Source organism: Ambystoma mexicanum, chromosome 2p, assembly GCF_040938575.1.
Source record: "Ambystoma mexicanum isolate Mex_15411 chromosome 2p, UKY_AmexF1_1, whole genome shotgun sequence".
Lineage (NCBI taxonomy): Eukaryota > Metazoa > Chordata > Amphibia > Caudata > Ambystomatidae > Ambystoma > Ambystoma mexicanum.
In genome coordinates this window covers 78107026-78128335 of record NC_090923.1, presented here as the reverse complement: position 1 = coordinate 78128335, position 21310 = coordinate 78107026, and the positions used below count along the sequence as shown (strand labels likewise).

At 46.2% G+C, this 21310-nt stretch overlaps 1 protein-coding gene across 1 annotated transcript in view; it reads right to left on the bottom strand.

The window, feature by feature from the left end:
• Positions 1–1168: 1168 nt before the first annotated feature.
• Positions 1169–21310, bottom strand: part of USP19 (ubiquitin specific peptidase 19) — a 1845650-nt gene continuing 1825508 nt past the window's right edge. The window contains exon 26 of the mRNA XM_069643291.1: positions 1169–5657. Within this exon, the coding sequence (XP_069499392.1) occupies positions 5523–5657 (135 nt within the window). The 3' untranslated portion in view covers positions 1169–5522. The remainder of the gene's footprint in view (positions 5658–21310) is intronic.

The window sequence follows — 21310 nt, the reverse complement described above, 5'->3', positions numbered from 1 at the left end:
TAGGATCATTGGTAAATGTCTGCTTCACAACATGTCCTGCAGATTGCAAACTACCCTACCTGCCAAGATGTCCCTCCATCTCTCCAAACCCTATACATAAAATTTAGACTGGCAGTTCACCGGGCGGCCACATTCACAGCAGTCTGGAAGTGCACTTCTAATCCACAAATGGCATGCTTTTGTGACAATGTATCAAAAGAAAATAGGCGGCATTTCTGATCATTTTTGCCGAAATCACATCACCTAAGAAAAAAAACTGTTGCATCAATGCATCTGTAATTTGGAGAAAGGGATTGTAAATCTGCACTTTTGTTCGCTGGGGCCCACTTTATTTATTAAGCGTGGATATTCAAGAAAATTACTGAAATTGTATATTTATCTTTTGTCCCTACCTTTGTTCATTTTACAGAAAATATTTTGTGCATTTTATATGTAAAGTATCTTACGTTGCAATGCAATGGCGTTGTTTTGTTTGGCAATAAATCAAATTGAAGTGAATATATTTAAAATACGGTCAAAATCTTCAGCGAGTTCTGCCATGAAGCGCATACAATATCTGAAGCACAGCCCCGAAGAGTGCCGCATTAATTACAAGCAGCAACCAGTCCATTTCATTTTGCAGAGGAGTGCCCATTATTAATGTGGCCTCTCATCTTAAATAACACTCTTAAAACAGGTTTTAGTGACAGCATGATGGGTCTAAAACATCCTTTTCGTTCGGGTGAATTTTTAAGACAAATATGTAGGCAGGCAACTTGCGACCCGACTACCACTGCGTATTTAGGGGCGTAATGGAGGGCACCTGGAGCCAGGTGCCAACCACCATGGCTCAGTCCATTCTTTAATTAAACAGAAACAACCTTGTCCATATTTCAGGAACACATGATAGTAAAACCCAAATGTCCTCGTCTGAACTAAAGCGCAAGTAAGAATATATTTGGCCTCTTAGTATGTACAGTTGGGACATGGTGTGGTGCATTCTCCTAAACCCTTAGCATTGCGTTGAAAGGAAATAAAGACCAGTGGGTCTGAAGCACAATTAACTTAAATTAGGCCATCCTTGGTTGTATAAACCTAACTATGCATGAAGTCATGTAAGTAATATGGCACCGTTTAGTACATAAGTAGTGCATGAACGTACCTACTGACAATGGCGATGACATGTGAATGTGTTACAATAATTAAGATTTATTTTGTCTTTAAATACATTTTAACAGCAGCAATCACGTCCCTACCGCAACAAACTCACAAAAGAACAGAATGTTTCAAATTCAAAAAAGAAAACTGCAAATGCATGTAAATTCATTCCTCACAGTGAGACCGAATCTTAAAAGTACAAATGGAGGCTGCTATGACTACCACGGGTACTGGCCAGAGCTTCATTTTCAGGGATAGCAGGAATCATCACAGCCAGTGCACTTCCTCTTAGTCCAATATCTTCTTGCCCACTGCTGGCAGTCACGCTGTGTACAGATGGCACTGCCATAGGAGACGCATCAGATTATCAATGATATTTCATCAATTGTAACAAAGGGACATGACATGCAGTCAATAACCAGTAGACTGTGAACCTGCGTGAGGGTACAGAGCAATTGTTTAATTTGTCTAGAGATATGGGTCCCAAACATTGTTACTCTGGTCAAAGGGGAAGTGGTTACATGGAGAGTAGATGGAACATATGGCGTTCAGAAGAATGTGTAGTTTAAACATGCATTTTTAGCACTCTGCGGGACAGCCAGATGGGAAGGATTCTGCGTATTAGGATTCTATATTAGCACCGTGCCGGTCAAAGGGGCACTCATATACCCTGGAAATGCTTTTGCATAAACCTAATATTAGGTGTGAGTTTGTAATATAAAAAGATACACATTCTTACCTGTGAAAATAACTAGACTTTGCGTTGTCTGCAACTTTTAAACTGCCACAGAAACCCTGCCATCCACTATATTAATTTTCAGTTTTTTAAAAAAATGTGAGTTCTGAATGCCATCTCTACTTTAGCATCTCCAAGCTTCCAGCCTTCCACACTTGGCCTCCATGCATAACCTGCACGAGTTAAAACTATCTGGACTTAAAATCCATACATCAGCTATATTCAATCCATACGTGTCTGCTTATTTGGATCGCCAGAACAGGACAAAGTGCAGATAATGGTAGTAGGCAGACTTTGTAAATTGGGTAACATTAGGCCACACAGAGACGCGATTTGCCCAGCCCATGCATACTAACACACAACAATAACTCAAATTAGTCTATAAATAATACTTTGCGATCCTATTTCAAAAATGAAAAAGTGGTGTAAATGATAAGCAGCAAATCTGCCAGTGATAAGATGCCAGCAGCGTTGAATGGTTTTACTGCAGGCATTAGGCATATATATGTATCTAGCCATGTATAGTGGGGTGGAAGTTCAACTTCGGAATAAAGGCTGAACTCGCATCTAGTTTGCAGGAGGAGAGTACAAGGACACAGGTTTACATTTTAGGAGGTTGGGGAGGGGTGGTGGTCATCAATGCGAGTTTGAAGGTACGACCAGACGATGCACCCTGCACAGAAGGGGCGGGGAGGGGGCATTATTCTCAGAAGGGGATACACATGTATTCACTGAAGGACATCACTGCTGTGTGACCAAGTGCAGGAAAGCTGAAGTCAATGCCAATGCCTGGCTGCTAGGCTAGTAAAAAAATGAGGCAGACAGTGGGCATGGCAGTGAGCAGTTATCTACATCAAACAAGCCCAACGACATTCCAAGATGTACCAGGATTGACATCCTCTTCATATGCGAAGTTAAAGGAACTTGCAAAAACAGCATTGCCCGGGAGAGGCCAGCGATAGGCTGCTGCTACTGGTTCCAAACACACTTAAAATAAGCATGTAACTGCCCGGTAGATTGCAGACCCCAACACTAAAGGATCTACACGGTAGAAATGAGTAAACTTATAGTTGAGCGACAAATAGGTCCACATCTAGCCTTTCCAATATTTAACTATGGCGCAATTAAACCCCGAGTACTTACGACCAACCTACAACCGATATTATTGGAGCCATACACTGGTGCACATTTCTATTGAACAATCGACAAATTGCGATCTAGATCTATGCTAGAAAATATAATTTGATGTCAGTCACACTTCTGCGCCCTGTGGGGAAACAGTCAATCAGCAATTGGGCTTCTCTTTTGCATATGTTCTCCTGACACAGACTGCTGCGTGAAGATGTTTTGTGAGCTTGAACAGCAATGTAATTACAATCTCCACTTGTATTAATGTTTAACAGGGAAAGCATTCAGACAGTTTTGAAACTACATGCAATCTAGCAACGTGCCTGCTGGCACCAGTAGTGTCACTGGTCCCATTTTAGCACCTTCAGAAAACCCTGCACCAGGCAGAACACCCTAAACAGCCACAACAAATCTATATATCAGGTTAGGGGTATCCATGTTCCAGTTGAACGTTGCAGTATAAAAATCCTGAGTTTTTGTTCCCCATTCCTCCCCAATGCATTGTCTTGAATATGGTGCACATTGGAAGAGTTGGTCATTAATCCTTAAACTGCTTTCTCATGGTCAATTTAATCCAAATTGTATGGCTCTGGAACAAAGTAATCAAACCAAAATAAACACTGGGCTTAAATTGTGCCATCGGACGCAGACACGATCCCGATCGGCCCATTGATGTGACTGGTCCTCTTTAAGAAAAGTCTCCAAATTACTTAGTAAAGTGATGGTCAAAAAACTCAAGAGCACCAGTGTGAAGCAGACGTGCGATGATCAAGAGCACCAGTGTGAAGCAGACGTGCAGGACATTGCCATGATCCCACCTCATACAAATATCCGGTGTCTGCCTAAAGCTGCCTCACACGACCCTGGTAATTGTGCATTTTGAGAGGACCACATGGCAAGCCCGACAAGTGGCCACTTTAGACGTACACCAATATTCAATGAATGCAAAGGTCCTTCATAGTGAAAAAGCCATTAATTTCATAGCCACAAAGTTTAGTTTGAGAGTTGGGCTGAAAATCTACTTGTAAGGAGTTTACCTCTATGCTTTTTTCTAAGATATTTAATTGAACGATATTTGGCCAAATATGGAATCGATGACCAGTTTATTATTTTACTGCAACAGATGAGTCCCAATCCGGTAGGCCAGATTTCAGAAAGACAAGTGCATCAAGCGAGCCGCTCCCTCAACTCTGCGCCTCCTCCCTTAAGGTCACATTTGAGCAAGTATTTTCCACAGTGTCATTTATGTGAAGCTGTTTTGCTAGGGAATTTCACTCTGCCCGGAGGGGAAAAGGAAGTACAGTAAGCCATGCCAAACAAAAGACAGGTCTTGCAAAAGTTCACTTGATGGTGGGTCTTACTGCCTAGACATCCACATTGGTTGACATACATTCATTTCCTGGTCTATCTTAATAGGTAATATCAGTCGGGCAAGTGTCTTGGCTAGGCTAGACTGTCCACATTGTGCAGCATGTGGTGTGAATGGCAACTGGTGCATGAGCACACATATATAGGTGTTCTGACATTACATTAAATCTGTGGGCACCTCACTCACATTCAGAAAAAAAATACATCACAAAATCAGCATATCCATTTTAACGCATACTTCTTTCTAGTGCCCACCTCCAGTAAGTGAACATAAATCTCAACTTGCAGAGAGCAGGATACATTCCCTCGCTTGGCCAACACTTACAACTATAAAAACAACAAACCTTTGAGGTTACTCCTCAGCAATTAACACCAGGTCCTTAGAAGAACCACAAGCGTGCCTCATTTCATTTCATTCCACTGCAGTTGACTTATGATTTCAGTTGCATGTCTGTAGTGCTTTCGATATATAGTGCAATTGCCCTTAGCTCAATGCCATGATTTCCTCTTGCTTCTCTCCATTTCCACAGATCAGAACAAATGCACTCTAAATGGTTTGGAATGCATCCCAAAGATATCTGTAATGCCACACAATAGAGAACCCAACCCAGAGACGAAACTTCGAGTGCAAGCATACATTGTCCACAATAGTAGCACCTCAACGTGCATGTCTGTCACACCCTCCGCTGAGCCATGTTAGCTCAACGACGACGAGATTTCTCTGGAACGTCAAAAAGTGCAAGAGAACACTAACAGCAAGTGAAAGACAGCACTGCCACAGATTCCATGGATTCGGTGGGAATTCCAAGCCAGCATCATTTATTGACGGCAGGGTGGGCGATCTGAGTGCTCCCTTGAAGTGTATCCTTCAGCTAAAAAGGGAACACAGTGAGGCAGAGAGAAGAGAATGCAATCCATCCATGGCGAAGGGGACAGCAAACAAGGTGCGTGGGTGCTCTCAATGGTAGAATAGACATCAATGTCCAAACTCTTAAAGCGAATAGGTCTGTGCGTGCTAGAAACAACTGCAGTCTTCCAGAGGGAGGAAAACAAAAATAAAACAGTCCAAACGCCTGTACACAACTGTCCCAAACAGAGCCACTCCAGATCAAAACACCAATGGAATCCTATAAAATGGTTTGCCACAGTCTGTTCAGTCAACTTCCTCCATGTTGCTGTAAGGAGGTGTGGGGTCTCCATGATGGCTGAAGGCATCTGAGGCAACCTCTGCCAGTTGAGGGGCTTCCTCTGGGTCCAAGCCTGATACATATGGCAGCTGGCCGATGCCCTGCAATCAGAAGATGTCAGTTGTTACTTATTCCTAGACATATGCATGCATTTTTCAACATGGTTACACATTGGTAATCAATCAGCTTTAAGAGATTAGTAGTGACATGAAAAGGGGGCATAACAATAGCTTGAAGGCTAATTGTGCACCGCCCTACTCAGTATTTATATATCTGATGTTAGTTTAGTTAAATTCACGAGGTGTACAATAACCAGGCTGCAGCTTAACAGCATGTGCTTACATAGAACACAGGACACAGTAAGACAACACTGCATACCAACTTCAGTGACGATTTGTTTCACACCCAGTAGCACATACATTTATAAAATAGCAGTTTAGCATATATCAACACTATGCATTGAGCACGTGAGTAGCTAATAACGGGACAAAAGAGTTGGACAATATAAAAAGTGAAGACCTACTCAAGACAATGACCCTTACAAAACAGTCCCTTATATAGGTCCAAGGTAAAAACAGAACAGTATGGCAACTATTATACTCCACACAGAATGCTCCAACATCATCTGGTCTTGTCATCTGAGCTCTCAGATGCAATGCCAAGGATGCCAACATGAGAGACAGGTTTGCTCCCTGCTATATCGATCTATACTGGACTTTCATAATGAGATCAGTAAACTGGGGCACAGCGATGAGAACAATCGGAAGAGAAATGTGCTCTTAATACCTGAACGCATATGAACACTGCTACTAGCCAGTGTCTAAAAGGATCAGAGAACATACTGAGTATATTCCAAATATGTTTCAGGAAAACCTATAACACTACCACCAACATAGGAACAATGTAATATCTACGGGCCTTAAGACCAAAAGGGGAGCATAAACTGTATTTTTGCTATGTAGATTTTTTTCGAACGGTTTCGATTTGGTATCCAGAAGCAGACTGTGGGAGAAACTAAAAGGATGGGGCATTAATCTGGCCCTACTTTATCCTATACAAACTATTTATAGTAACACCACGGTAGCAGTTCGCCTTAATCAGGAAGGGTCATTGACAAAATATACATATACCTCACTGGGGCTTAAACAGGGCTGTGCATTGGGTCGGATACTCTATAATCTATACACAGCCGACATGGAACCAGCTCTAAGAGTACCTAGACATATCCCTCCCACTATAAACGGTGTAAAAATCATCGTAATGGCACACACAGATGATATAATCGTCGACTAGACGCAGATCGGCCTTGAGCGCTCCTTGGAAGCTCTAAATTAGTATGCAAAAGAAAACCACATGGTGAGACCAAAACAAAATGTGTCTAAAGGATTTCCAAAATAATGCAAAGAATCTACATGGATGGCTCAACCTTGGATACTGCCAAAGAAGTCATCTATTTGGATTTCCCAATATGGTCCACTCCATTGGCCCTCAAATAATAAGATCATATTTGTAAAAATTATTTTGAGGAAATGGGCCGCTATAAAATCATACGTGGAATACAGAGACAGCAGCAATGTTGAAGGGTACATACAAATTTACAAGACATATGCATATACCCCGCTATATTGTATGCACTTGAGACCTTGCAAACTCGTGAAACTAGATGGCTCAGTAAACTGGAGGCCAAACTGCTATGCTCCATAATGAACATTCCGAAAAGTGTCCCAGTGGAGGCTCTGCGTCTCGAGTAAGGACTGCAGCCTTTATCCTCAAGCTGGGTATTTAAAAGAATAATGCCCTACCTTAAAATGGACAAAATGGCTTTGGGCTCAAAGCATCTATTTCAATTGTTGGACAAAGATTTGATTAAAAGCTGCCCAAATAATTTTGTGAAACATCTTAGTACCTTTACAGAAGACCTGCTTTTGAAATTTGGACCCTTTCGATGGGCATTATACGTGAGCGACCAGATTGCTGACCATTAACCCTTTAAGTGCCAAGGACTGGCAAAAGGGAGAAGGTAATCCCAAGGACGAGATAAGTCGCCCTAGGCACTTTACGGGTTAATAAAAGGGAAATGACTGAGTCAGACATGGTTAAGGCCATAGAATGTATGATTATTTATTTATTTTATTTATAAAGTGCCCAGCAGCCCGGAGGCATCGTGGCACTGTTACAGCATATTCACTTGAGGCATGTTATGACATTTAAAATGATTGTAAATGTGGGATCAGTCCCTGTTGGTGCGCTAGTGACCACTCTCGATTGGTTCCAAAACCAGCCTATAAAATGAATTCTGATTATCCTGGCAGCAAAACAAATACTACCCCCTCAAACTTCCCACAAAGTTTGTATATAATATTGAAAATAAAGAATTAAGCTTCGGGGGAGTGTCTTGCGCTCTAGGTCAGTCCTTTCAATGCAAAAATGATTTCAAACAAACGTTGAATATATCCAAATCATGTGAGATTTTGAATGATGTTTATTTTCCAAAAGAACAACAGCTGACACGTGTTTCGACCCCTGGTCATTGTCAAGGCCTGAAGTTAGATCCAATGTCATTAACGATTAGTAGTTTTAATTCTCTCATGAGACCACTTGGGCATCAAACGTATTACCAGAAGAAATGATTATTGGTACTTCTTATTATGGAATGGCGGATTTACAAGCAAACTGAGTTTCAATGGGCCATTTCTGGCATGAGTATCTTTATGTGGCCTTCTATTTGTGGGGATAAATCCCTGGTTCCAGTCTGTGGAGCAGTCCCTTTCCGCTCCTTCAGCAATGCTTTTCGGCCGAAGTAAGGTGTAGATGGAATGTATAAAGGTTGTAAGAGTCCAGCTGGTTTTTTCTTTTGACTTTTGTTTTGGGCGCAAATGCCACAAGACATCACAAATGATTTAATATCCTTTCGCCAGGTGGGCCACCAGAATTGTCTTTTAATTTTAGCTTCAGTTTTTGCAATACCTGGGTGCCCTTCCATTTAGGGTATCATGATAACGGGAAATGACTAGCTCTTGTAGTTCCTTGTGTGGCAGAAATAGCCGCCCTTGGAAATAAGGCAGATCATTGGTGACAGAGTAGTCCGGGCCTTTCTTTACCCAGCCCTGCAGGGCTGTAGGATCAAAGAGTTGCTGGATCTTTACCCGAATGTCCTCTAGTGTCTGTAGAGTAGTCATGCCAAGAATTCTTTGTTCTGATATTATAGGTTCTGGTTCTGGGTTCACTTCTGCCTCTAACATCCCTATTCGGGATAAGGCGTCTGCTTTACCATTCTTACAACCTGGTCGATAGGTTATCACGAAATCGAACTCGGCAAAGAACAATGCCCATCGGAGTTGACATGACGATTGGGCCTTGGCTGTTTTTAAATACTGTAAATTCCGGTGATCACAGTAATGGTATGCCTGGCACCGAGAAGATAGTGCCGCCAAGCCTTGAAGGCGGATTTAATGGCTAATAACTCCTTGTCGGTAACCACATAGTTTAACTCGGGTGCCGAGAACTTTCTGGACCAAAATGCTACTGGGTGAAGCTGGCCGCTTTCAGGGTCCTTTTGAGACAGGACAGCTCCCATGGCTAGACTGGATGCATCAGTTTCCACTATGTATGGAAGTTCAGGGCACGGGTGCTTTAACACAGTTGCAGATGTGAATTTCGCTTTCAGCTCTTGGAAGGCATTTTCAGCTTCTTCAGTCCACATAAAGCATTTATTTTTTCGCAAGAGTGCTGTGATGGGATGTACGACATGTATGTGAAAAATCTGGGATGAATCTGTGGTAGAAATTGGCAAAGCCGAGCATGCTTTGTACTCCTTTATCTGAACGTGGTGATGGCCACTTAAGGATTGCGTCCGCCTTTCGTGAGTCCATTCGGACTCCCTTTGGGGTCAGGATAAACCCAAGGAATTCAACTTCTGTGGCATGAAAAACGCATTTTTCTAGTTTTGCATATAGTTTGTGCTGGCGCAATTTCTCAAGGACTGCTCGGACATGCTTCACATGGTCAAGATTCTGAAGGGGAGTATACTAGAATATCATCGATATACACGACAACACAAACGTCAATGAGTTCATGAAGGACATCGTTCATGAAGTATTGGAAGGCTGCTGGTGTACTGCACAACCCGAAAGGCATCACCTGGTATTCGAATAACCCATACTTGGTGCAGAAAGCAGTCTTCCATTTGTCGCCCTCTTTTAAATGTACCAGATGGTATGCCCCCTGGAGATCTAATTTAGTGTATATACAAGCGTCCTTCACTTGGTCTAGTAGTTCAGGGATCAGAGGCAATGGGTATCGGTTCTTAACAGTGATCTGGTTCAATGCGCAGTAGTCTATGTACGTTCTGTGGTCACCTTCCTTTTTGGGCACGAAGAACAAAGCTGAAGATGCAGGGGACTTGGATGGGCGAATAAAGCCATTGGCAAGGTACTGGTCTAAGTAATGTCGTAGGTGAAGGTTCTCAGGTTCCATAAGGGCATAGATCCTGCTATAAGGGGGTTGTGCACCGTGTATGAAATCGATTTGACAATCATACGATCTGTGAGGAGGTAAGGTGTTTGCCTGCTCCTTTTGGAAGACATCCTGGAATTCTTGGTATTCTGGAGGTAGTTGCATGACTGCTATGGTTACTGTGGCCAGGCCTGCGTTCTGATTTTTCATCGGGTAACAGGTTTGTGCACAATACGGGAAGGTTATTCTCTTCTCTCACCAATCAATACAAGGATTATGTGTTTACAACCAAGGTATCCCCAGTATTATTTGGAACTGTGGGGCTTTGATTAGATCAAACACAATAGTCTCTCGATGCCCATCCTGACCCAATAGTGTCATCTCTGCGGTGGAATGAGCTACAGGCCCAGAGGCAATTTCAGTTCCATCGACTGTGGTGATGACATCTGAGGTGGTTTTTCAGCAGAGAGATAGATTCATCCTGGAAGCCAATTCATAGTCCACATAGTTTCCTATGGCCCCGCTATCAATGTATGCCCTTACTGCGTGCATACGCGATGGCTGCCCTGGATCTACGAGGACCATTGGTATGATGAAATGCAAGGTCTGAGTATCCTTCAAGCTCGGCAAACAGACCTCTACGCTTGTCGGGCGTGGTCGTTTCCAGAGTCGGACTCCATATGGCTTTTATCAGCAGCTCCTAACACCTTCTTGGGTGGTTTTACAGGGCAATCCCGTAGAAAGTGCCCAGAAGTTCCACAATACAGACACAATTGCATTTGCCGTCTCCTTTCTCTTTCCTTCTGGGTTAAGGGTCCTTTAACCCCTCCGATTTGCATGGGTTCTGAAGCATCTGCTCCTTTGGGGTTAGCGTGGGTTTTTACCAACACCCGATTCTCAAACTTGGCTCGATCAGCCTTTCTGTTCTGAAGTCTATGATCTAATTGGACCACTAAGTCTATATATTCAGCGCAGTCTTGAGGTGGGTTCACGACTTGAGCCAAGACATCCTTGAGTTCTCCTCAAAGCCCTCAATGAAATAACGTGAATCGTTTTACCTCAGGCCATCCAGTTTCCACTATCAACCTATCAAAGGTCGCGATGTAGGATAGAAGGTCCCGGTTACCCTGTCGTAGGGATAAAAGTTCGTTATGCATGGCCTGTCCTTGGGAGTGCCGGGCAAATAGACTTTCCATGCTAGTTTGAAAGCCCTGAAAATCCTGAAGAATTGGGTCATCCTGAGTAACTAGTGGAATTGACCAATCAGCTGCACTGCCGCTGAGATATGACAATACAAAGGCTACCTTGGCTTGATCGTTTGGGAAGGCTCCAGGTCTGCATAAAAAGTGCAAGCAGCATTGGTTCATAAACATGGCGAACCTTTTGGGATCTCCGGCAAAGCGTTCGGGTGGAGCTAATGGAATATTTCCTGGTAGGTTTATTTGCAAAGGGTTACTCGATAACACAGGAGCTGGATTTCCCCCGGAACCAGGTAGGGGTGCTTGTCCAGCCTGGCTTTGCAATAGTTGCCTAGCAAGGTCATCAGTTTGCTCCTTTGACAGAATCAGTTCTCTCCTAAGAGCATTGGTTTCTTGACGGGCGGAATGCACTTCACCCCTCAGTTCCCCTAGTAATTGGGCCAATTGGTCAGTCTCTGAGGTATCCATAACACCCGGGTGGGAATTTGTGGGTAGGCTTCGCGTTCTGTTACGCTCACCTGGCTCCCACAGAGGCATCGATCTGAACTGGACAGCTGTGGTCTCCACCAATGTGACACGTAGGGCCGAGATGAAGGACTGGACTGGCCCATCTAGCTTCGTTTGCTTGGCCCGTAGGAATATTCTTCTGCAAATGGAGAAAGGGAATTAACCACCCGTGGAGTTGAGCGTAAATCCCCTCACCCCCGCTGTTCTACCCACAGATCACCTTATATGTCCCCTCTTATAGTCTCACCAGATGGTTTAAAAAGATGAGCTCTCCATCCTGCATTGAGCGCAGGGGCGCGTTAATAAACAGTTCCTTCACTGGCTTGAAGGAATTGGTGAGTTCCAGAACAATATCGACTCCGAAAAGTATGTAGTTCGTCAGAGTTCACATGTCCGACTTTCACTCTTGTCCGATTCCTTGCAGTTTGCAGCTTGACCCCAGCGAAGAGTTCCTCGTGGTAGCTGACGAAGTTCAGGTAAGGATTTGGCTTATCCTACACAGTTCAATAAAATAAGGCCAGAATGTAACCTGTTGCTTGTTCACTTATTCAGGTGTGGAGAGAAAATATGAAGTTCGGGGAATAATGCCTCTGGCGGTAAAATTAGGTAAGTCTATTGTGGTGAGAAGAGTTCCCCTTGTTTGTCCCTTTATCTCACCTTGTTGTCCTTTTGTTCCCCTTAGGGGCCATGGTACGGCGAGGATGCAATGGAGACTGTGCCGACCCGTGAAGAGGAATAGTACCCCCGGCGGTAATCAGGTAAGTCTATGGGGGTAGTTACTATTGCCTCTTGTTTATTCCCTTGGCTCACCTTTGCTGTTCTTGTGTTCCCCTTAGGTGCCAGAGTGCAGCGGGAACGTGCAGAAGGATGCGGTGGATCGTGAGGATGCTGCGAAGGCCGGTGAGTTCAGCGCGGCGCTGCAGCAGGCGAGGCAGCGCGCCTAAAATGCTTCTTTCTTCCAGCTTGAAGGCGCGGTGGATCCGGAATTCAGCTAAGGATCAAAGGTTTTGGTCTTATTCTAACCTCTTCTCCTTCTGTTCCTCTTTTTCTAGGAGCGGCAGACTCGAGGTGGGTGTGGCAGAAGACTGGATGCAGGCTTGCAGACACGGTGAGCGTTACGCTGCTGGATGCAGAATAACGCGAAGCGTGTGCTGTTCTTCGGGTGTGGCTTAAAGAGCCTCCAAAGTAGTCCCAGGTAAGTATTCCTCCACAGCCCCACCCGAGTAAAAAAATAGTCCCTAGGTAAAATAGTCCCTTCCAAGCCTCATTTGGCTTGGAGTTCTGCAGCATGGTCTGCATCAGGTAAGCTTGCAGCATGGTCTGCATCAGGTAAGTTCTACTCTATGAGCCTGGCGTCTATGGCCAGGACTGACTCTCCATAGGAACCTGGCACCATAGGCGGCATGGCCGCACCCCAACAGCCCCTAGCAGGGGTTTTTGTGCTTGCTCAAAATAACTTGATGCCTGCTTGACCTGGTCTGGTTCCCCGGGGGTAGACATGACAATATTAATCGATTCTCTCCAGCTACCACTTTCTTCAATAATATTGAATATTATATATGGGATACATTACTCACCGTAATCGTATTTCTGATGCTTGTATCTGCTTAGATCACATGCTGTGCATAGGCCGACATCTAGTGGAAGCTGCGGAGTATTACAGTTTGTTTTTCGAAAGTCGAAAAAGGGCGTCGACACAGGGCGTGCCAGTAATACTATCCCTAGTGTGACGTCCACTGTACCCATGATCCCTCACGCGTCTAGGATCCCCAGATTGTGTTTTTCCTGACATGAGGTAGCATGAGGAGTAGCGTGAGTACAGATAGTCCAAGCAGATAGACAGAAAGGTAAGACTACAAGCAACCATGCGTCTTCTCTCGGAGGGGAGGAAGGGTGGGTCGCATGTGAATCTAAGCCGATACAAGCATCAGAAATACGATTACGGTGAGTAATGTATCCCTTCTGAGGCTTGTGGAATCTGCTTAGATCACATGCTGTGCATAGATTAGCGAGCAGTACCAGAAGAAGGAGGTGGGATGTGAGAAGGGTCATGAGCAAACAGGTGTCTTAGAACCGCTTGTCCCACTTGTGTATCTGTCTTGGAATGAGTGTCAATGCAGTAATGCTGAGTAAAAGTGTGAATAGAGCTCCAAGTAGCTGCTTTGCAAATGTTGTCGAGGGGAACATTTGCAATGAAAGCCAGAGTGGCCCCAATGCCTCTAGTAGAGTGGGCCCTTGGTGTAACGGCAGAGTCTTTTCAGAAAGAGAGTAACACAGCTGTATACAGTTGATAATCCACTTAGAGATAGCGCCCTTAGAGACGCGATCCCCCTCTCTGCCTGTAGCTACGGAGACAAACAGTTGATCTGTTTTCCTTAGCGGTCTGGTTTTATTTACATAGTATAAGACCGCCCTACGCACATCTAGGGTGTGTAGTTTCACCTCAGCCGAGCTTTGTGGGTTTTGGAAGAAAGCCGGAAGCTCGATGGACTGGTTTACATGGAACTTGGATATGAATTTTGGTGAGAACCTAGGGTGTGTGCGTAAAACCAGTTTGTCCTTGTGGATAGTAAAGAAAGGATCTTGCACTGACAGAGCCTGAATTTCACTGACCCTTCTTATGGAGGTAATGGCTACTAAGAAGGCCGTTTTATAAGTCAGGTGTTTGAGACTACTTTTATGCATGGGTTCGAAGGGGGGCCCCATGAGCTTAGCTAGCACCACGTTGAGGTCCCATCCTGGCGGTGGGTTCGAAATAGGAGGGTGAAGTCTCTTTACTCCTTCCATGAAGGCTTTAACCACTGGTACTTTCCACCACGAGACCCTGTTATGGGATGTGGTGTAAGCCGAGAGGGCTGCCAGGTGTACTTTCAGAGAGTTAAAAACCAACCCTGCATCCAGCAGGTGGAGCATGTATGTTACAACGTTGGAAGGAGTGCAATCAACCGGGTTGATTTGTTTATTCTGGCACCAGATAACGAATCTTTTCCACTTGTCAAAGTAACAGTGTCTTGTATTTGGTTTCCTGGACTCCTTTAGAATGTCCATACACCTCTGTGGTAATTTGAGATGTCCAAACTCTATGACTTCAGGAGCCATGCTGCTAGGTTCATAGAGTTGGGTTCCTGATGCAGTGTTTGACCTTGTTGCTGGGACAGACGGTTGTACCAGGCTGGGAGTCTGATGGGCTCGCACACCGCCATCCTGCGTAGGTGTGGAAACCATGGTTGTCTCGCCCACATGGGAGCAACTAGGATGAGCGTCATTGATTCCTTGTTCATCTTGTACACCACCTTCCTGATGAGGAGTTGGTGGAAAAGCGTACGCAAACATCCCTGACCAGTTCATCCACAGGGCATTCCCCTGGGAGTCCGTTTGGGGGAACCTGGATGCAAATCCTGGGCATTGTTTGTTTTCGCTTGTGGCGAATAGGTCTATAGTGGGGAAACCCCACTGAGAGAAGAGATCTTCTACTACGTCTCTGTGAAGGACCCATTCGTGTTCTTCTGGGAGGGGGTCTCTGCTTAGAGCATCCGCTAGGGAATTGAGCTCCCCTGGAACATGTTGCGATGACAGGAAGATGTTCCGTCTGAGTGCCCATATCCATATTTTCTGGGCAAGCTTGGACAGATTTGGCGAACGAGTCCCTCCTTGCTTGTTCAGATAGAACATGGCTGTCGTGCTGTCCGTCCTGATCTGCACCGACAAGTTCAGTAGATGGGGCTCGAACGCCTGCAGCGCTCGGAATACTGCCAGAAGCTCTAGCAGATTGATGTGGTTCTTGGCTACTGAGTGAGACCAGAGACCCTGAGCTGTGTGGTGGAGATGGTGAGCTCCCCAACCAGTCAGGCATGCGTCTGTAGTAACCACTGCCTGTACTTCGGGATCGTAAAAGGGTTTCCCCTTTGCGATATTCTCTCTTGTCCACCAGTGTAGGCTCTGTACGAGTGTTGGCGAAACGACCACTAGATCGTCCCACTGACCACTTGCCTGAGACCACTGTTTCGCCAACCATTCCTGCATGGGACGCATGCGCAGACGCGCGTGGGGGACCAGGTAAATGCATGACGCCATCATGCCCAGTAACCGCATAGCTTTGCGTACTGTTATCTGTTGACCTGACTGATAATGCGGAATTTGCAGAAGTATATTCCGAATTCTTTCTTCCGAAGGGAAGGTCAATTCTCTCTGAGTATCTAGGATAGCTCCTAGAAACTGTTTTGAGGTGCTTGGCACCAGACTTGACTTCTTCTCGTTGATAGAGAAGCCTAATTCGTGGAGGAGGTCGATAGTCCTCTGAATGTTTGATCTGCAGATTCCTGGGGTTTCCCCCGTTATGAGCCAGTCGTCTAGATAAGGGTACACTGGGATTGCCTCCCTGCGTAGGTGTGCAGCTGCCACCGCCAGTACCTTGGTGAATACCCTTGGTGCTGAAGCTATCCCGAAGGGCAGTACCTTGAATTGGTAGTGGCGACTGTCCACCTTGAAGCGCAAGTATTTTCTGTGCGCCGGGAGCATAGAAATATGAAAATAGGCATCTTTCATATCCAAGGTTGCCATGTAATCCCCCTTTTTTAGGAGTGGGATTACCTCTTGTAGCGTGGTCATACGGAATTTTTGGGGCTTGACATACTTGTTGGCAGGCCGTAAGTCCAATACTGGGCGCATTGTTAAATCTTTCTTTGGCACAAGGAAGTAAGTTGAATAGATACCCTTGTTTACCTGGTGTCCTGGGACGAGTTCTATCGCGTCCTTTAGGAGCAGATTGTAGACTTCCTCGAGGAGGATCTTTTGATGTTCCAAAGAGTGGACTTTTTGTCTTGGAGGGTGGTTTCGGGGACGTTGCAGTAGTTCTATACAGTACCCCTTGGATACTGTCGACAGCACCCATCTGTCGGATGTTATCCCTTCCCATGCCTGGGTGAAGCTGGATATTCGTCCCCCTACTGGGGTTGCATGGGAAGGGACCCTGGGTGTGGGAATAGATATTTCCTCTATTGGAATTTTGGCCGCGGGGGCGACGAAAATTGCTGTTCCCTCTTTGGTTAGGTGGTTTTGTAGTTAACTGGCCAAGGGATTTGAGGGTGTCGAATTCCTCCTTAGCGTTTTTTAGTGCGTCCTCGACTGCCTTTCCAAACAGGAGATCACTTTCCACTGGTTTGTCTAAGAGTGCAGCTTGTGTTTCTGCTCTGAATCCCGACTGCCTCAACCAAGCATGTCTTTTGATGACAGTCCCCTCTGCTATAATTCTACCCGCATTGTCTGCGGCGTCTAAAGTTGCTTTTAAAATGCAGCCTGAGACGTTTCTTCCCTCTGCACAAATGCGAGATAGCTGGCTCTTAAGGGGTTCGGGAGCGGTATCTATTAGTGCTGCCACTTCTTCCCACTGATGGCAGTTGTAGCTGGCCAACAGTGTGGTGGAATTCGCGATTCTGGTTTGGTAGGCTGCCGTGGAAGCTACTTTTCTACCAAAACCATAGAGTTTCTTACTTTCCTTGTCGGGGGGAGCCTCCGAGGAAGATAATGGGGTTCCAGCTCTCTTGCGGGTGTTAGTTACGACTAGAGAGTCTGGCTTAAGTTGGCCTCTAATATATAGAGGGTCCGACTGGGCTGCTTTAAACAGCTTCTCTACTCTCGGGTTTACAGGTCTTGTCAAGTTTGGGTTGACAAGGGATGGTGCTATTCTGCGTTGAATAGATTTCAGGATGGGAATGGTCTGGGCTACTGTCTTCCTTTCCCCTATTAGTTCCTCCGCGAAGTCCCTCTCTTCTTGGACACCTTGTGTGTCTATGTGGAAGTGGTTAGCTGCCCGAGAGAGCAGTTCATTTAGGAGGGGCTGATTATCTATTGGGGAATCAGACACTGGGGCTTCCCTTTCGACTGGTGAGTCCATTCTGAAAATATCTGGGCTATTTTCTGGCTCATCCTCGTCTTCGTCCTCCCCGTAATAGTCTGACACTGCGAGATCTTCTGGTGTCTCAAAATCCTGGCCCTCTATAAGGGAAGAGTCTCCTTGGCCTGTAGGGAAAAGGCAAGAATAGGGTTGGACCTCGAAGGGTTCTGAAGCCTTTACTGGTGTCTCGACCCAGGGCCTTTTATTTGAAGGGATAGGGTCCCTTGAACCTGAGGGAGAAGATTCCTGAGGGTTTAAAGCTAGTAGTTGGTCAGGGTGTCTTTCGAATAAATTTGCTAAGGAGGACATCCTTGACATTACTCCGTCAATGTCCTCGCATGACCAGAGTTTTGAGCTTGGGGTGACCCTGCTGGAACTCTCTATGGACTGTCCCTGAGAAGACTTGGACGGGGAAGTCAGTTCTATTGTTGTGGGGGATTGCAAGGGTTGTTTCCTTTGTTGCTTACCCCCTTCCCCGTGGGTGGAAGTGTGTTTACCCTTTCCCTTATCTTTCGACGCCTGGCGTCGAGGATCGGATGTGGAATCCCTGTGTTTCGAACTAGGCTTCGAAACTGGGCCCTCCTCACTCCCAAGTGATGTACCCTTTCCCTGGGATGCAGGCTGGGGATGGAAGCCGTGTTCGTCTCCGGACGAGTGATCTTCCGTGATGTTAATGGGCGAGGCACTATGTGCAAGTGTGGAGGCTTGCCTGACGTCGTGCGGCGACCTCGACCGGGACCGCCCAGAGGACGTCCTTTCGGACCGCTCCTTTTGTGCCTCTTTCCGAGGTTTCGACGACGTCGAATCTCGGGTGGGTTTTTTGTGTTTAGCGTGTGTATGTGTAACGCTCTTGTCGCCGGGGGACTTCCCCATAGTCGCCGGGACGGACGACCTTCCGAGGCCGGGGACGTGCGTTAGGCTGTCTTTCGACGCCTTGGTGCCCTCGCCGTCCGAAAGTCCGGCGTCGCTGAAGGTACCCTCCGCCTCCATAGCTGCTAGCTTGGCGTGGTGGGCCCAACGCTTGGTGGAGCGGTCCTTAAGAGTTTTTGTCTTAAACCTGCTACAGGCCCTGCAACCCGCCTCGGGGTGGTCTCTGGGCAGGCAAAGGTTGCACGTAGCGTGCTTATCTACCCAAGGGTATTTTTTATTACACTTGGGGCAAAACTGAAAGGGCGTACCCTCCATACGCGCCTGTGGGCAGCGGGCAAGTGTGTGTAGGTAAGAAGGTGTTTCTAACCGAGTGTGGAAGTGTACCACCCCCCACTCTCCCTACTGTAGGGCCGAGGCCAGCGGCCCAGGCCCGAGCCGAGGCGGAAGCCTCAAGGCCCAATCCGTCGGGTTTCGACGATGATCTCCTCCCCGGTTCGGCGTCGAGATGCTGGTCGACGTAGGGGTGAGAAAATGGGGCAAATTAGAATTAGTTTTAAGTGTAAATATGGCAAAGCCAGGGAACTCCGATGAAGTGCTTCCGACCAGAATGGCGGAAAAAAACAATCTGGGGATCCTAGACGCGTGAGGGATCATGGGTACAGTGGACGTCACACTAGGGATAGTATTACTGGCACGCCCTGTGTCGACGCCCTTTTTTGACTTTCGAAAAACAAACTGTAATACTCCGCAGCTTCCACTAGATGTCGGCCTATGCACAGCATGTGATCTAAGCAGATTCCACAAGCCTCAGAAATATATATATATATATTGTGTATTATGTGGAGATGGAAGGAAGCTAGAAACTGAGCTGGAAATTAGCACTCAGGACAGCAGTGTACACCTTTAGCTTGACTGTCACTGGTCTGAACACAGATGCAGGCAGTGCCACAACAGCTAGACAAGGGCAAGGGTAGACCTGTACCATATAGTAGGATCAATCCAGGAGTGTGCTCTTTTAGGGGTTGGGGGAACCTGAAAGAGGAAAAGGGGTCAGAGGGAGGGAGAAAGAAGACGGTAGTGTCTTTTTTGCGTGGTGCTGACTTTTTAAAAATACAGGGAGATGTCACCGGGCAAGGAGGTTGCATTGGTGGAAAAACGGCTTCCAAAGACAGCATGGGCCGCATAATTAGCATTAAAGACAAACTGTTCTTACATGGGGTATACTGGCTTACATTGCCACAGCCAGCATGATTTCTTAAAGTAGCATTGCATTTTTACTTGTATTATGGGAAAAGAAAGCACAAGCAATAAGGAATGTCTCACGGAACAACAAAAAGACTATTTTATAGATTAAGGACTCACAATAGCAGAAAAGAATGTGGTCGGTCAGGAATCATGATCGTCAATTCATTAAAAAGACCAATAGTCATGTCATTTACACAAACACATGGTATTGTTAAAAACAAATCTAGTTTGTCACAAATTCAGTAAAACAAGTTAACAAAAAATTTGCAGAGATGTGCAAAAAGGTACTGCAATCTAGAATACTGTGGAAATATAATTAAAGAAAAACAGGTCCCATACCTTCAAAATAGAACATTAGACGTATCCTCTGTTTCACTAAAGTGCTAAATATCATGTCACTAAAGTGCTAACTGTCTGTCACTAAAGCGCTAAGTGTCGTATCACTAAAGTACTAGATGTCAACTAAAGGCATTGCAGAAAGAGAAAACAAATATCAAACCCTAGATAAAAGGTATAACCCTTCATGTTTAGTTTCGACGATTGGTTCATCTAGTTGTTGGAACACCAACTGATGTTCGTCTTCCTCAGGACAATGGTACATATGTCAAAGTAATACATAAATAAAAACATATGACAGGAATACGCATTTAAAAGCATGATGTGGTGCTATCCACAGATTTGTTCAAGTTTCTTATGATTCTTTAAACATCATCCACACGAAAAATGCCAACAACGTGTTCCTTGTTTCTTCTCACTGGTGCACACAGCCTGCTAGCCCCGCCCCTCCTGCTTTAAAGGGAGTGGGAGGAGGCCGACAGGCGAAGCCGCCGGGAGAAGGCCAAGGGAAAAGGCCTTCCCCCCTCTCTGCAGCTCCGCTGCGAGGGAGACTGGCAGCGATCCAGAAACAGCATCGGAAGCCCTCATCCGCTCCCCGTATACGGCCATTACCCGCCCAGCACACGTGGTCCGTGTGTGGGCCCGGCAGCAAGATGGTTGCTCTGGTTGCCCAGGCAACCGACATCAACATGGCCCAGCCCGGGAATACGGACGAAACGCCCGCGAAAACCAGCATCCTCAGCCAGGCCTCTCACTGGTGCACACAGCCTGCTAGCCCCGCCCCTCCTGCTTTAAAGGGAGTGGGAGGAGGCCGACAGGCGAAGCCGCCGGGAGAAGGCCAAGGGAAAAGGCCTTCCCCCCTCTCTGCAGCTCCGCTGCGAGGGAGACTGGCAGCGATCCAGAAACCGCATCGGAAGCCCTCATCCGCTCCCCGTATACGGCCATTACCCGCCCAGCACACGTGGTCCGTGTGTGGGCCCGGCAGCAAGATGGTTGCTCTGGTTGCCCAGGCAACCGACATCAACATGGCCCAGCCCGGGAATACGGACGAAACGCCCGCGAAAACCAGCATCCTCAGCCAGGCCTCTCACTGGTGCACACAGCCTGCTAGCCCCACCCCTCCTGCTTTAAAGGGAGTGGGAGGAGGCCGACAGGCGAAGCCGCCGGGAGAAGGCCAAGGGAAAAGGCCTTCCCCCCTCTCTGCAGCTCCGCTGCGAGGGAGACTGGCAGCGATCCAGAAACAGCATCG